This window comes from Cyprinodon variegatus, unplaced genomic scaffold (assembly GCF_000732505.1).
Source record: "Cyprinodon variegatus isolate N-32 unplaced genomic scaffold, C_variegatus-1.0 Scaffold459, whole genome shotgun sequence".
Taxonomy (NCBI): domain Eukaryota; kingdom Metazoa; phylum Chordata; class Actinopteri; order Cyprinodontiformes; family Cyprinodontidae; genus Cyprinodon; species Cyprinodon variegatus.
The window spans coordinates 98,412-114,673 of record NW_015150912.1 but is presented as its reverse complement, the minus strand read 5'-3'; the positions used below and the strand labels follow the sequence as shown (position 1 = coordinate 114,673).

General features: G+C 39.0%; 1 protein-coding gene across 1 annotated transcript in view; it reads right to left on the bottom strand.

The window, feature by feature from the left end:
- The window catches only part of LOC107094039 (fibulin-1-like), a 50,323-nt gene that overhangs the window by 14,809 nt on the left and 19,252 nt on the right, over nt 1-16,262 (bottom strand). The window contains exons 4-16 of the mRNA XM_015389438.1: nt 15,698-15,901; nt 14,783-14,827; nt 14,583-14,669; nt 14,289-14,426; nt 14,058-14,195; nt 12,045-12,188; nt 11,839-11,964; nt 11,598-11,723; nt 8,086-8,205; nt 7,782-7,913; nt 7,544-7,667; nt 1,571-1,716; nt 229-369 (exon numbers count right to left, since the gene is read on the bottom strand). Coding sequence (XP_015244924.1) covers nt 229-369; nt 1,571-1,716; nt 7,544-7,667; nt 7,782-7,913; nt 8,086-8,205; nt 11,598-11,723; nt 11,839-11,964; nt 12,045-12,188; nt 14,058-14,195; nt 14,289-14,426; nt 14,583-14,669; nt 14,783-14,827; nt 15,698-15,901 — 1,671 coding nt within the window. The remainder of the gene's footprint in view (nt 1-228; nt 370-1,570; nt 1,717-7,543; nt 7,668-7,781; nt 7,914-8,085; nt 8,206-11,597; nt 11,724-11,838; nt 11,965-12,044; nt 12,189-14,057; nt 14,196-14,288; nt 14,427-14,582; nt 14,670-14,782; nt 14,828-15,697; nt 15,902-16,262) is intronic.

The following is a 16,262-nucleotide window of genomic DNA, read 5'->3' as shown; positions in this document are numbered from 1 at the left end:
TAAATTTGACTTTTCTGGGTACTTTTGCATTAAAGTAATTCAGACTGAATACATATTTATGAAATAAATGGAGGTAATTGGTTCAATGGCTATTAATTATTGCTCAAGATAGTTTCCTGTACCCGTACGTCATCAAGCAACTAATACTGCATCCTTTAAGAAAAGCTGAGTGCTGTTTCTAGTGGTAAATGTTACGTAACAAAATTGCTTTTATATGAATCTACTCACCCACATACAGTCCATTCTCCAGCCGCTTGATGATGTCAAAGGCGTTCTCAATGTTGCCCTCGAGAATTTCAAACCTGACGTCATAAGTATCTAAGTGGTACGATCCATAAGCCCGAACTGTTGTCCTCAGGAAAACTATTTCTGTTGGAGACAATGAAAGAAAAAAAAAATGCTTTGAAGACCTAAATCCTCATAAGGACTCAGGGATAGTTTTGTCAAACTTGTACCATATGATAGACTGAACGATTGCCAGGGTCTATGTTTGTTGTATACTAAGAGGGTCAAAGAGAGTTTGAAGCTTTTCAGTACCACTCCTCAACTAAAATGCTTTGAGTCCTTTACACCCCAATGTGGAGCTTATGAAAGATGACAGGAGCTTAATTTTCTGAGACCCTCTGCATGAGAGTGTCTGTGACAGGCACTGCATGCAGGCCAGTAGATGCTTGTCAGCTGTCACCGTCTGCAAATGATTACAGCGGTTAGTTCTATTAAGACAGCATGGCACTGACTCTAAGCTAAAGGGCAGCCAGAGTTAGTATTTACACCGGATAAGATGTAGTCATGGATTCTGAAAAGGCCCAGGAACCTATTTTAAACATAAACTGTTGAAGCAGATTATTCTCCTTTTTGGGAACTTGTGATTACTAACAACTGGTCAAATGGTTCTTTCAGGGATCCTCTAGTCTTCTTAATGTTATCATTGGGCTTCATAGTGGTGCAGTTTGTTGCACTGTTCCCTTACAACAACCTGACCTCATTTGTACGTCCTCTCCTGGTACTCTGACTCCTTCCACTGCTAAGCTAATGTGTTGAAGTTGCGCTTAGGTATGACTCCTGGACTGGTGACCTGTCCAGAAGTTACTTTGTCTTTTTACTTAAAGTCTGAGATTTAGGTGATTTCCTGGTTTAACAGCCTGGCAGTAATCAAGCCTGGGCGTGACCAGAGAAATGCAACCAAAAGACAAAGTTAATTATGGTTAATCTATTATTTAGAGATAGAGACCGAAAATGAAAAGTGTCTTCATATGTAACCCATTGTGTTAAACAATTAGACTGTTGGGTCACATTCTAATTGGACTGTATTATATAAATTGGTCAGTTTGCAGGGATCTGAGATCAAGTTGTTTATAAACTTCTTATACATAAAAAATAAAACTGACCTCATGATAGCAGACATGCTGCTAATTTCAGCTCAGCACAAAAGAAACAAATTCACTTTTTAATGGCAATGGTCTGTTGTTGTACTTCGCCTTTTGTGCCTTTTGCATTTTCTTGTGTTGGCTTTACCCAAGGGACCCAGCTCAAAAGAGAAAGGATGAGAATATAAAGAACATATACCTACCCTCTGGCCTTGTGAACTCTCTGAAGCTGGGTAAAGAGATGAAGGTGTGGGACAAGGAGACTATGGGGTCCAGAGCACAGGTGATGTCATTGGGCTGACATAATTTTATACAGCGGATGGTGTCAGAACGTTCAAGCCTCTGGGATCTATGAAAGAGAAAACAAAGAATACTCCAAAAAGTATCACAGACACTAAAGACCTCCAATGTTTAGGTGATTTCTATTTCCAGTTTTTAGAGTCAATTACTTTTGCCTTTTAAAGCTCAGAATTACAAGCCACTCTAAAGTGCTGCCCACTACATAATCAAGAACTCAGTGGGATTCCCTCAATGGCTGCTAAACAAACACTGTTTGTTCAAAACAGCTAGGGTGCTGGATATAGCACTCAGCATTAGCAATAACCAAAATCCAAGTGGTTAGGAAGAAAAATAAACCAGGAATGGTGCAAGCTCATGCTACAGGCAGACTTTATTGCTTGTGGAGACTCGTGCCGCCGTTGATGCTCTTCTGATACCCTGTGTCAAGCTGTGTGGGAAATGAATCACTGCACTCACAAAGAATGATCCACAACCTGCTCAGGAAAATATTTGGATTTGCCAAGTATCCCCAGCCTCACATCAGATAATCTCCTGTGGAGGATTTATGTGGCAAGGGAATGTTCTAACAGACTCCTAAATTGTGAGCAACATGACTCGACAACTCCCTGTCCTCTCCCCCGGGGCAGCTCTCATCCTATTATTTAGGACTTTGTTTATTTCACAGACTAATCAGTGACAGGTCAGAGACAGTGGAGGGCCATGACTGGTTCATGAAGCCAACGCCACCTAGATCATCACTTTTCCACTTCCTGTCCGCTGTAAATGAGTTCAGGAGATGCTTTATAGGAATTTACACCCTCATAAATCAACACTTTGTCTATGTAACAGTGAGCAACCTTTAAAAAAATAACCTTTGATGTTAAATTAGGCTGTTCATAGTTGGCCTTCACAGAGAAGACATGTCAGTGTGTGGTTCTTTTGGCTTACAAAAACATGCGAGTTGCCATGTATAGGTCAATTTAATGTTCAGAGGCGGCCATATAGCCACATGTGAGTCACGGTGTTGTGGAGCTCTGGTGCTCCTCGCGGGACCCATCTGCTGCAGCTGAAAGTTTGAGTTGCAGTGTTCTTTTCATGGACAGCGTGGAGAGGAGCCCCTGAAAAAAAAGTCAAGCCGCCACTATAGGGGCTTGTAATTAGCAATTAGCGGGCGGGTCCAAGTTTTGCTTTGGTCCAGGCCAAACCCACAAAATGTTCTACTAGTTTATAATACCACTGCCTGAGCAGGGCTCTGGAGGATGAGGTGAAAGCTGTTGAGGTAGAGATTGAATTTATGAGAAGACAGCAAAGCGTGAACTGCTCCCTCTCACAGGGTGGTGCAAAGGTATTCATTGCTCAGAATTTTTTTTGTGCGATCTTCAACCTTTACATATATATTTTAATGCACTGGGTATTAAAACAATATATATTGTTTTAATGCACTGGCTCACAAATTATTATGACAAAATGTGAAGAGGATGGAAAATTATGCATGGTTTCAAAGTTAAAAAGACAAAAATTTAATAAAAGTTAGGCCTGTATGTGTATTCATTCACTCAGTGTACATAAAGTATATAGTAGGTCTTATACATGTAAAGACTTTGGGCATCTTTTGGGCATTATTTTTGCATTAAGGTTCAAACTCAGCTCAACTGGATGGATGTCTGTGAAAAGCAATTTTCAATCCGTGCCTATACTGTAGGTTTAAGTTAGATTCAGCCATAACTGTGACAACCATTCTAATGTTTTGCTTGCTGTATGTTTGTGGTTGTTTCCATGCTGGAAGTTTAACCTGCAAGAGTTCTTCTTCCACTTCTGCCTTATTTAGCACTATCAATCTTCCCGTAAACTCTGACATATATCTCTGTTTCTGCTGAATCAAGGCAACCTCCTCGGCATGACGCTTTTTGTCATGGTTATAAGGGTGCGTTACAGATGTTGATGTGAAAAAGAGTTCAAAGGTGTCCTCTTGAGAAACTCTTCTACATGAGTAGTGGGTCCTTGCAGCTCATCCAAAGCTTTATTGAGCTTATTGGTGGCTTCTCTCATTAATTCTAAACTCTGTTGATTTAACTCATGTACAATGTCTTTGTAGGTTTGCCCTGGTGGCATACCATTCTCAGATGGTGGATTAAATCCTGCTTGATTGTTTTATTTATTTGATCTGCTTTAAACTTTACAATAATCTTACTTTCAAGCAGTGTGGTGTGCTACTTAGTTGTGGCAATGTTTTTTTTCCACTAATGTTCTCAAACAACCTCTGAGCCCCTCACAGATTGGCTGCCCCTTTTTAATAGAGTAAAGTTGATGTATAAAAAAATCATTTTTTTTTTTCTTTTTTACCTCACAGACATTGAAAACCATCCATCGTGTCAGTACCTGCTCACTTTGAGCTGCTTTTTAGTCTTGGTTTATTCCATAAAATTTCAATGACAAAATGAACAAAACAAAAGTTTGAGGGAATGAGTACTTGTGTCTGAAACTGAACATACAGGTGGGCACCTAGAAACAGGGGCAGTGATTCAAGGTAAACAAATCAAATCAAAAATACTCATCCATGCAAATATGCATTCAGCCACATGAACACATGCACGTCTTTCTTGGTACTTCCCACCTCACGTGGCTCAGCCAGGGAGAAAACCCCCATACCTACAAACCAGAAAGAAAAACACTCTTTTTGGATAAAAGTGCTCTGGTCAAGCTTAAGGCCCAGAGTTTTTTGGTAATTATTATTTATAGTCTGCACATTGATAAAGCCCCAACACAAACACTGCAGGGCATCATTCATTTCGGGTGCGGTGATGTTGCTGCACCACAAATTGTTCAGACCACCGGCCAGAGCCAAGAGCCCCATAACTCAATGTCAAAGGGGATGGGGGTGCGAAGAAACCCTGCGCAACACGGGCCTCTTATTTTAAGGATATCCCCTCTAGGAACCAAGTGCATCCTCACAGGGATGACAGCTTAGGACAGAAGGAACACAGGACATCTGAATTTACAGTTAATAAAAGCTGCCGGGTTTGGGCAGCAGCCTTACAGCATGTCAAACTATTTATACTCATGTTACCCCTCTTCCTTGGCTGCTGCATCTCATCGCATGTCACTTACTTTGCCTGCTTCTGGATTATCTGTCTGCTTTGGGCTCTGCACTCTTAGTACCCGATGGAAATCTTTGCATTTCACATTAAATGTAATGGAAGCCAAAACAACTTCTGCAGAGAGATGTAGATGTGGTGCATGACGATGTGAAGTGTGTGTTGATAAAAATGAATATGACACCTGTCTGTCTATAAATCAATTTAACATGCACACTTTTTGTGATTTCTGTTAGTAAATTTCATCGACGTAGGTCCATGTGAATTTAATCACTTAACCAATACATTAGAATGGAATAGCGGGGAATATGCATGCACAGCTGCATTTTCTCTCAGCTAAAACCACTGGAATAAAAGAAATGTGAAACTATGTGAAGGAACTCTTCATGCCTACAACTGTGACTTGGCCTCCCAACCTAATGGTTTCTATTGCTGCATTAGATTAAAACCCCCACAATGCACCATTATCAACTGCATGATTTGACTTAAACATGTGTTATTTCTATCTCATTTTAATAGAAAAGTGTTCATCCAGCACCAAAACCATAAAAGGCTGCAGAATGTCAGGATTTATCATGCAACCGTCATCAGGTTACGCTCACTCTCAAGGCAAGCTTGGGTCGTTACCATTTAACCGTTTACCCAGACCTAGGCCGCCACCTACAGTTGTTGTTATGACAATGCAGTAACTAAACAAGAAAGAGAAAACCAAAAACCTTTATATAATTCATGATACAGAGAGATTTTAAAGGTTTTAGTTGTAAGAGCTGAAAATATCAAATACTTTTTTTGGAAACTTAACACATTTTTGAGTTTTAAAAAACTATATACAGAGACATAACGGAGTGGAAAAAGTATGCTGTCAAAATCCAAAAATTGTAGTGTATTCTGTAATAAAGTTTACAGTGTTATCCACTGTTACAGAGTCTTCTAGTATAACGTTTTAAAAGCTACAAAACAAGTTACTCTTTTTTCCAATTGCAAAATATTGCATAGAAAAATGTAGAGGCCCAACCATTATTTGATTATGTTTATTCATTTGGGAAAATCATCTTTTTATAAGATACAAATAATTCTGCTGAAAATCAAGAAAAGCTGAATGTCAATCTTCCTGTGTCAGGAAATAGCTACAAGAAAACTTTCCTTACCGTAAAGGTATTCTACCGAGAAAACAGTTTAAATGTTTTTATCAAAAACAAGCTTTGGGAAAAAACAAGTTTTAACTTGTCACTACCCAGAATAAGGAGGATGCAAAAGTTTTTTTGAAGACATCGCTGTGGGATGTTTCACATTTCAGTCTGAGATTTTGTAATCAAAGTAGAAGAAGGGGTCAAGCATTACGTACGAAGAGACAACTGAGAAACAGGTATTGGTTGATTTCTTTTTTTTTTTTTTTTGCAATTCTTTGCCAGTGTGGAACTTTAAACTTAATATATTATACCTGCTACCGGTTAAAACTAATTAAACCCTCTTTTGTGAGGAAGGTGTTACACAGGAGCATTTAAAAAGCTAATCAAAGCAACAAATAAAGAATCAAATTTTTTATATTTTTGTTGTTTTTCTTAAAATGCAAAAACCATTCCTTACATTTATCACACTCAAAAACATGGGTTTGGCTCAAAATGTAAATTAAGTCATATCAAAATATTTTTGAAATATTTGTAAGTACTGTTTATTACAGCAATTTAAAATCAAATAAAATTGGTACAACCAAATTAAGATATTACAAAAAATAGAGACTGGAATCGGTCACAGCACCCTGATCTGTGCTATGATTTATTCAAGACTTTTCAAACATCTTTATTTCAGTTGCAAACATATTTGAAGCATTTGTACCTTAGGAATATAGTAATCTACATTTTTTTTATCATGTTTCTCACAATCTGTTTAATTGTAAAATATATTGTGTAATCCTCAGCAGGTCCTACGTTTATTCTTGGTAGGGGTTGTATGGTACTCTGGGCTCCTCCTGGGTGACAAATACCAGGACCTTAGCAAGGTATATGGAGAGAGTGCCATAGCGGCGAAGCCTCAGCTCCAGGTCCAGCTGGAAATCCTGCGGCTTATTGATGAGCTTCGCCACTGACATCACACCACCGGTGGGTGTGCGCTCGGCCTTGAAGAACCCCCCCTCATTGCCATCAGTTAGAGCCACCTGGATGTCATCGCCGGGCATTGTGTGGGAGGGGCCCATGCGGAAGATATTGGTGAAGACGGGAATGTTGGTGGGAAAGGTGAGGTAGTAGTAGGTTATTCTCAAGGGCAAGATCGGGCACTCAACAGAGTCATTGCAAAGCAAGCGCTCACATCGACTGCAAGACCAGAGGGGTGGGGGCAGAGGGAGGGGGAAGGGTTGACAGGGAGAGGAAAAATAGCTGTAAATTTCAATGACCATGCATTGCATGCAGTAATAGAAACATGAGAATTAACAGGGTGATGTCAGATTTTGTACTCCTGATGGGACATGCAGGATGGTCTACTGTTTTCATACAAGGCTGAGGGCACATTCTTAGTTAGAAAAGGGAAAAAGTGGAAGTTAAATAATGTAAATGAGAATTTTATTATTCCTCTCAAAAGGAGAGAACATGCTACAGCCAAATTCTAAAATCATTCAGCATAAAGCAGGATGAGAATGACGGACAATGATTTCATTTGAAATAATTCTGAATAAGGAGTAAATTAAATGGCCTCTTCAAGCCAAACCTGTAGCCTTATACATTGTCCACCTTGTTGTGTGATTCAAATAAGACCTGCTATTTTACTTTTGTTTTAAGACAACAAATGTAACATTAAGATACTCACGTCTGTCCAACACGTCTGTAGTTTTTTGGACAGTCGAAGGACAGGCATCTGAAACTTCCCTGAATGTTGAAGCAGCTCTCATTCTCGGTGCATGTGTGAGTTCCCGCAACACATTCGTCAATATCTAGATTGGCAAAGGGGGCGGTAAAAGTTATTTAAATAGAATTCAAAGATTTCATCAAGAATTGAAAAATAAAAATACAACAAACACAGTAACATTACTGTAGGAGCACCTTACCCTGGCAACCCCGCCCATTCACTGCCAACGTATAGCCGCTGGCCGGACAGGAGCAGTGGAAGCTGCCGGGTGTGTTGTGGCAACGATAGGAGCAAATATGGCCTCCAGTGGGAAGGGCGCATTCGTCTATATCTGCATAAATCACAAAAAAACAAGCAAAAACAAGGGCATATATTGAGAAAACATTTATACTTATTTATTACTGTATGTTTAAACATTAAAACACTTAGAAGTGTCTCTCATAGCATTTGTGGACAACAGGTTTGACCATTTCCCAAAATCAGAAGCATCTGAGTTGGATTACCTTCACAAGTTACTGCATCTATGTCACTGAGCTGGTAACCACGTCGACAGTAACACTGGTAAGAGCCATACACATTGGCACATTCTTGACTGCACGGGTTGCTCTCACACTCATTCAAATCTGCAGAGAGAGAGAAGACCCCACCAGGTCACTGAAATGTCCTCATAAACCACCCAACTTCTGGCTCTCCTCATCAAGATGTGTAAATAGGCCTTTAGATTAAATGATGTTTCATTGCAGAATTATAATTTTTCACCCCAATGATTCAATGCAAATATAACCATTGAGTACATGTATTTAGCAGAGAAAAAAACAGAAGTGATATTTTTAACTAAATTAAAATAAACACAACATATATTAGCCCCTAAAATGTTTATCAAACTTATGTAATCCAGGTCCTTTATGAATGCTTTATACTCATGCTTTAACCCTTAAGTTGATCAGGGTATCTAAGAATTTTAAAAATCATTTTCTAACTAGCTTTAAACTAGAACAAAGTTACATCATAGGGCTCATCCTGTCTCCATAGTAACCATTATTTGAAGCTAAAATCAATTAATTTGGGATGTTCCAATACCTCTATGGCTTTATGGATGTAAAGTTTGAGTCCTGAACTCAACCTTATAGAACAACTTCCCAGATGAAAGGAACTGGATGCCTTATTTCTAAACTATGACCTACTGGACATAGTTTAGGAATAGGACGTTGTTAATGTCCATGTACATATAAAAGTAAACAATTGCATTTTATAATATAGTTCTTTTTTTTAAGCTCACAAAAACTAAAAGTAATCACAAAAGGAAACTCTTCTGGTACTTTAGCAGTACTTGAACTGTGTACTTTCTTCAGATTGAGCTTGTTTGCAATTAACAGTGTGCTTTGGTGAGATGAGCTTTGCGCTAGCAAAGGAACATGTGGAGAAGCACCCTGTACCTTTTTTTTTCCAACTATCACGAACTCCAAACATTTTTCATTCACTTGTTGGGAAACCTTAAATGCACACTTAAAAGTGCCACAACATTGGCACTTCAGATGAACATATATAAAGAAAATCCTGTAAATCTAGTTACCTTTACAATAAAAAACGAACAGATTAATGAGATCATAATCTGTCGTTACTGTTAGGAATACAGTTTGTGTGGGTTGTGTTTTTTGTGTTCTCTCACTCCACCACCAGGTGGCACCTGGTTCTCGTTGGCCCTTTAACACACCTGTGGATGGTTGCCTTATTACCGGAGGACTCTTATGCTGCTGACTGCCACTAACTCGACGCCAGAGTGTTTGCCAGTTTTGGGTACTCTAGCCAAGCTGAGTTTTCCTGAGTCAAACTGACTTTTTGTCTACCTGAGTCTTAACCTTGTTGTTTTTGTCATTGCCTCTCGGCAGGAAGTCATCCTGCTAACTGGATGTTTTGGACCTTCTCCCCGTGGAAGGATAGTCTTGAGTTACAAACTGAGCTGGGGATTCAAACTGGAGGTTTGGATCTACTTTTCCCCAAACAATTGTTTGAGCTTCACACTAAGCAGGGGATTTATCTCCACAAGAACCGTTCAAGTACCAAAGGAAATCTCCTTAACCTGGGTACCAAAGGAAATCACCTTATCCTGGGTAAACCCTGTCCGCCCTCCAACGAGCAAACCAATATCTGGAACAACCCACACCGACTGGATTCAGAGAAAGACACCTTTTCTGGAAACGTGAGTCCTGTTGCTTTTTCTGCCTTTTGCAAATCGTAGCTCAAATTTCCCACTGAGCCTGAACTAAACACAGAAACTTACCCTTTATCTTTTCAATCCCGATTCGCCAGCGTTCAGAGCAGCACTGGACCCATCTCTACTAATTTTCAAAAAAACCTGTTAAACCTTCCCCTGGTTCTTCTGAGTGGTTTTCTGCATGTGGGTCACATCATTGAATAAGATCGTGACACTTACACACCTTGTGTTATTATTTAAGCTTTAGAAGAGTTTATGGGAGACAACCAACCAGGACACCATTGTTGAAAAAAATTATTAAAAGGGCAGACTGGAATTTGTCACAAAGCTTCTGGGAGAATGTTCTATGGACAGATGAGACACAAATGGACTGTTTAACCAAGGCATATCAGCTCGATGTTCACAAAGAGAAAAAGGTAACATCTCAAAAAAACATTGTCCCTACTGCAAAACATGGAGGGGCTTAGTTATGTTCTAGGGTTGCTCTGTTTCAACTTACACAGGGTGTCTGAATCTCTACAAGGCACAACAAAATCTTCAGACTATCAAGGGATTCTAGAGAGAAAAGTGCCTAAATGCCTGGTCTTAGTCGGAGGTCATTGGCCCTCAAAAGGATAATGACCAAAAACAGAAGTTAAAAACACCTAAGGATGGCTAACAGGAAAACACTGGCCTTTTGTGAAGTGGCCTTCAATAAGCCCTGATATAAATCCTATTTAGTATCTTTGGAAGGAGCTCAAACAGGCCCTCTAGAAAAAGGCACCCTTTAAACCTGAGACTGGAGCAGCTTGCTCATGAGGACTGGGGCAAAATACCTTCTGGGAGGTTTGGAAGATAAAGGAATCGTTTGAATGCAGCGATTGCCTGAAAAGCTATAAGCTATCTAGGCCTGCTTTATTTTCATTCTGTTAAAGCATGGTTGAAAAGCTTTGTCTTTTTTTTTGTTCTTTTTGCAAAATTTACATTTATTATTACTTTTTTAATTATTTCTCTGACCTTTTTTTCTTTTTTTTATAATTGTTGAATGAGGGGTACCAGCAATGTTTTTAAATGTGTTTGTCTACATAAACAGTGTATCAGAACAGGCTCACACATTGCATTTTGGCAGAGATTTAACAATAAATTCATCTGCCCAAAAAGGTCAAATGTCGGCTCCACTGAAAGTCAAAAGTCACATCCAGACCTCCTGCGTTATATTAACACACAGCCACGGTGTATATAGTACTTAGCTACATACTATATATAGTATATTGTACATATATTCTGAATATAGATCTAATTTGTCTGCACCTTCAACACCAAGTCAAATTCTTTGTAAGTGCAAACCTGCTTGGCAATAAACTTGTTTCTGAATCTGTCATGAAAAAAGCCTTTTCCTTAGCTTTGGTAAGAAGAACGACATGTCTGCAAAAGTGCAATGCAACAATAATAATTTGAATAATAACCATGTAAATTAAAATGATCTAAACTGAATGGCCTATCAAAGCCACTTTTCCTTAGGCAGATAAAAATAAAGAATATAACTGTATATTCTATCCCTTAATCAAATTCAAATTGTGGGAAAGTTACTGCACGACAACATACATTTCGTCTTCTCCAGCTGCTGTGTATAAAAAATATATATATATATATATATATATTTGTGCGCAGCAGTAGAAACTGTCCAAGGAGAGATATTGACGCTTTTATTTGCGGTTTCAATTTCTGGGGACAAAAAACAACTTAATGTTTCTTTAATGTTTCAGGATATATTTAAAAAATCTAAAAAGTTGTAAAATGCAGTGATAAGTATTAGCTCACCATCACAGTTCCTGCCATCTGCAGCCAGTTTGAAACCTGTGGTGCAGGTACACTTGTAGGACCCCGGGGTATTGTCACATTTATGAGCACATAGCCGTCCAGGGTAATGCCTGCACTCATTAATATCTAAAAGAAAGATTATTATAAAAAGCGTAAGAGTGAAGATAACACCAAGTCTTATTTGCAGGTCTATGCATGTCTTTGGTTCATGCATCAAGATATTTAATTTTGAAGAGCTTACCTTCACAAAGACGAGTGATGCTGTTAAAGTTGTATCCAGTTTCACACTCGCAGCGGTACGAACCCAGTTGGTTGATACAGGCATGACCTTCACAGACTGGTTGAGGTCCTTTACACTCGTCGATATCTTGAGAGATGTGAAGAAATTTAATGAACATCCAGGGTGTTTAAAGTAAGGCCTAAACGGGGTTCACTTCTCTGTCCTACCGATACAGCGCGTGCCATCGTCATTGAGGTGGTAGCCCCGGCCGCAATTCACAGAGTTTCTCTGGCAGCTGTAGGAGCCAACCGTGTTGATGCAGATTTGCCCTCTGTGGCAAGGACTCTTCTCAGTGACGCATTCATTGATATCTGGAAACACAGAAAATGTTAAATTATCTGCTTTCTACATTGTAAAATGCTAATTTTAGGGTAAAGCGAGTAAATAATACTTTACAGTTTGTATTTTTTTTTCTAAATCATTGGATTCATCAAACACTACGGTCAAACTCTTATTGGTAGGTGACCACAAAGTGACTATAAAATGGAATCTTTTCATCTTTACTGTCTTAGCCACTCAAATACACATATGTGGGCCTTAAGAGAATGATATATTTGGTCAGATGGCCATCTGACCAAATATATCACCAATGTGCAGAGCATCAATGCATTATCCCTTATACATTCAGATATTGTACATAAACAGTACATGGTTATTGAGAATTGTAACTGTGAAAAAGTGGATCTCGTCTATGCAAATGATGCGGTTCTGCCGGCTCCCTCCTATTAGGACCTACAGCATGCATTTAGACGTTTACAGTCATGTGCGAAGCACCTAGAATGAGAATCGGCTCCTCAATGTCTGAGGCCATGGTTCTCCACCAGAAAAAGGTGATTGTCCCCTTTAGGTTGGAGGAGAGTTTCTGCCTTAAATGCTCTGTTGTGGTGAAGAGAGAGGTGGGCGAAAAGGTAGCTCCTATCGTCCATACAGGAAAGAAGAAGATCCTGGATACAAGCAGCCAAAACAAGCTCTCTCCCCTGAACCGTCTCACCCTGTCCTTTAAAGATAGAATAGGGTGAAGATCTTAATCATATGCCAGAGGCACGAAGTAGAGCTACTTCTTCTCAACATTGAGAGGAGTCAGCTGAAGTGCCTTGGACATCTTTTTTATTTGCACCCTGGACGCCTCCCTCAGGAGGTGTTCCAAGCACACCCCACTGGGAAGAGGCCCAAGGGACGCCCAAGGATACGCTGGAGGGACTATGTCTCTGGGCTCTCATAGGAGCGCCTCAGGCTTCCTCCATGGAAGGTGGAGGTGGTATCTGGGGAAATTAAAGTATAGGAGTCTCTGCTATACAAACTGAAGGATGTCAAGTTCAAGTAAACTGTATAGCTACTAGGGTTGTCACGATACTAAAGTTTTCAACTCGATACCGATACTAAGTAAAATATTCAATACCCGATGTCATTTTCGATACCACAAGGATAAAAACAAAGACTCCAAAATTCAACAGAAATTTTTTCATTAATAAACAAAATACAATAAATAGATAAATAAATACAATAAACAATATTTTGAGGTTGTATGCTGCGCACAATATTAAGCAAGCTTGATAAAAAACTTACAAAATTAAAATTAAGTTTTCCTTCCTTGGCTATGCTTTCCACACATAACAATGACACTAGCCAAACCGGTTAAAAAACAAAAATAATTCTCAGCAGCTGCACCTGTTATAGAAAAAAGTCTGAAACCGAAAAGTGCACAGAATTATTCAATCACACAGTGTTCAGAAAGTGCATTAATCTCTAATCTGCGCATAAGATGAATGACTGTTTAGGTGCCACTGGTGGTAGCACTAGAGTATTGTATCCGGATAAAACTTTTCAGTATCAATACTTTTTTGAGTATCGATACTTTTGACAACCCTAATAGCTACACAATTTAGTCTTACTTGTCGTTTTTAATTCTGAATTCAAGATGCAAAAGCCAGTTTAAAAGTCCACCTATTTAATCACATGAAAAGAAGAACAAAGATAATAGATTCTAGTTTTCACATAGGATTTGGAATTGATTTCTATTTGCACCCGTTGGTCATAGGACAACAAGAAAGAGATCAGAAATTTGTATCATTAACCCTAAAGAGCCGAAAACACCTAAAGAAGAACAGTAATCTTGGTGGTGTTTTAATTCTTGTTTCCTTGAAACTTTTGAAAGCCTTCTGCATGAACATAGATCATACCTATGCAGTTTCCCAGTGCATCCTGGATAAATCCCTCGCTGCATGTGTTCTTTGGGATACAACGGAATGACCCCTGGGAGTTTTGGCAAACAAACTGCTCCCCACAGTTATGGATACCGTTCTCACACTCATCTATGTCTGGAAGAAGTAGAGGCAGAAATGCTAATTAGGACATTGCATGTAAACACCAGCCAACAGAAGGTATGAAGAAAAGAAGACATTGCATTCAACCTTTGCAGTCGTTGTTTTCAGTAAGTTCATAGCCGGTCCCACAGCTGACCTCTCTAATGCAACGGAACGAGCCCTCGGTGTTGATGCAACGCTCGCCTCCCCGACAGTTACTGGATCCCAACAGGCACTCATTGATGTCTGAGAAACCAAAAGTTTACTAAACATGAGCAATCATATCCTAACAGGACTATTGCTATCCCAGGACTGTCTCTTTCTGTTTCATTAATCCATCAGTATTTGCATTATAATGCTTCATAAATTATCTTAATGTCCAAGTTTAACAAGTTCCTTTACCTTCACATCTCCTCCCATCAGGTTTGAGTTTATATCCTTTCAAACAGGCACAGGTGTCATTCCCAACACAAACGTGAGCGCACTTTTCTGAGAAACAGCAGAAGTTTACTTTAGATAATTTCTTAGCAATGAGAGCATTTGAAATAATAAAGCATATGGGAAGAGAAAATGACATCTTTTTAAAAAAAAAGCCACTTTACCTCTGCATGTAAGGTCTGTCCCAGATGTAGCGTTATTATTGGTCACTGTGGGTCACAGAGAGTAAATATCAATATGTAGTTCATATTCATTAAAAACAATAAAAACAATAAAATAAAAACTACAAAAACAAGGTTAGACTTACTTAGATTTACTTTTTAAGTGTTTGTTTGTGTCTGTGTGTTAGACTAACATGAAGTCATACATTGATCTAAGGCTTTTCCTGCTGGAAAATGTATCTCCAAAACAGCCTTGCATTTTTTGCACCTTCTGACCCTCTTTTTTGTTTGTTTTTTATTTTAAGAACATAAGACATTTAGCCCCATATCTGTTCCCTTCAACTCTGATCTGCAGTAAGTCTAAATCACAATGTTTTTACAATGGATAGGGTATGATCAGGATGTCATGCCGTATTAGAATATATTAGAATATAGAATATATTACATTCAATATTTTGCCTTTTGGCCAAAAAAGGTAAATTTTTGGTCCCATCTAACAAGAACACCTTCTTCTACATGTTGAGCATGTCATGCTTATGCCCAACTTCAAACAGTCAACAGAGTTTTCTTCCTGATGCTTTACCACAATGTGCAGACGTAACTAAGTTTGATATTTCTAACTTTTTACATGAAATCCTCCAGAGAAGCTCAATGTCTTTACATCTTTCTTTCATTTTGTGCATCATAAGCCACTGATTTCAATTCACAGGTGAGAATATGATGAATCAGCTTCTTCCTAAAACTGTTCTATTTCCAAAAATTCCAGATAGATAGATAGACAGACAATATTTGTCCACCAGAGGGCAGCACCTTTGTATTTTGTACAGATTTCCTCTTCCTTTTTTTTCTTTTTCCTTTGTTTTTTTCTTTTTTTATATCATATAGTAATTTCAGTATAAATTATCTGCTTTTACCTACATTTAGACTGTTCTAGTTCTGCTGTCTGGTTGTCTGGAACTCCATCCATACAGCAGGCCCTTGACACCAGGCTGCACTGGTAGCCGATAAACAGGTTGTGGTCGCAGGGTATGTTCAGTTCCTGAGCTGCTTTGCCAAGGAGACAACAGTCACAGCATATCTGTGTAAAAGATAACAAAATAAGTAAAAACGTGGCACCAGGAACTCATGTTCCAGAAGAAGAAAGCCCTGGAATGAAAACAGGAAAGGACAGAAGATAGACCAAGGGCTGATTGTTTAAATGTAGCGAGGACATCTTGTTTAGACTTTGATTATACTTGTAGAAACTTCCAGATGGTCTGTCAGAATGCCTCAAAATAGATAGATGAGATCTAAGAAGATACACCAGCTGACATCCTTCAGAAAGCAAATATCTGGGACAGGAAGCATGTAAGAAACATGCAGGAGATGAGTTGACATGATCCCCTCTGGCTGATGTGTGCTCCGTCTGTGTAGTAGGAGAGTGAGCTTAATGCAGGTTTAGATCTGACAGCTGACACTGAAGAGAGCACAGACAATGGGAGAT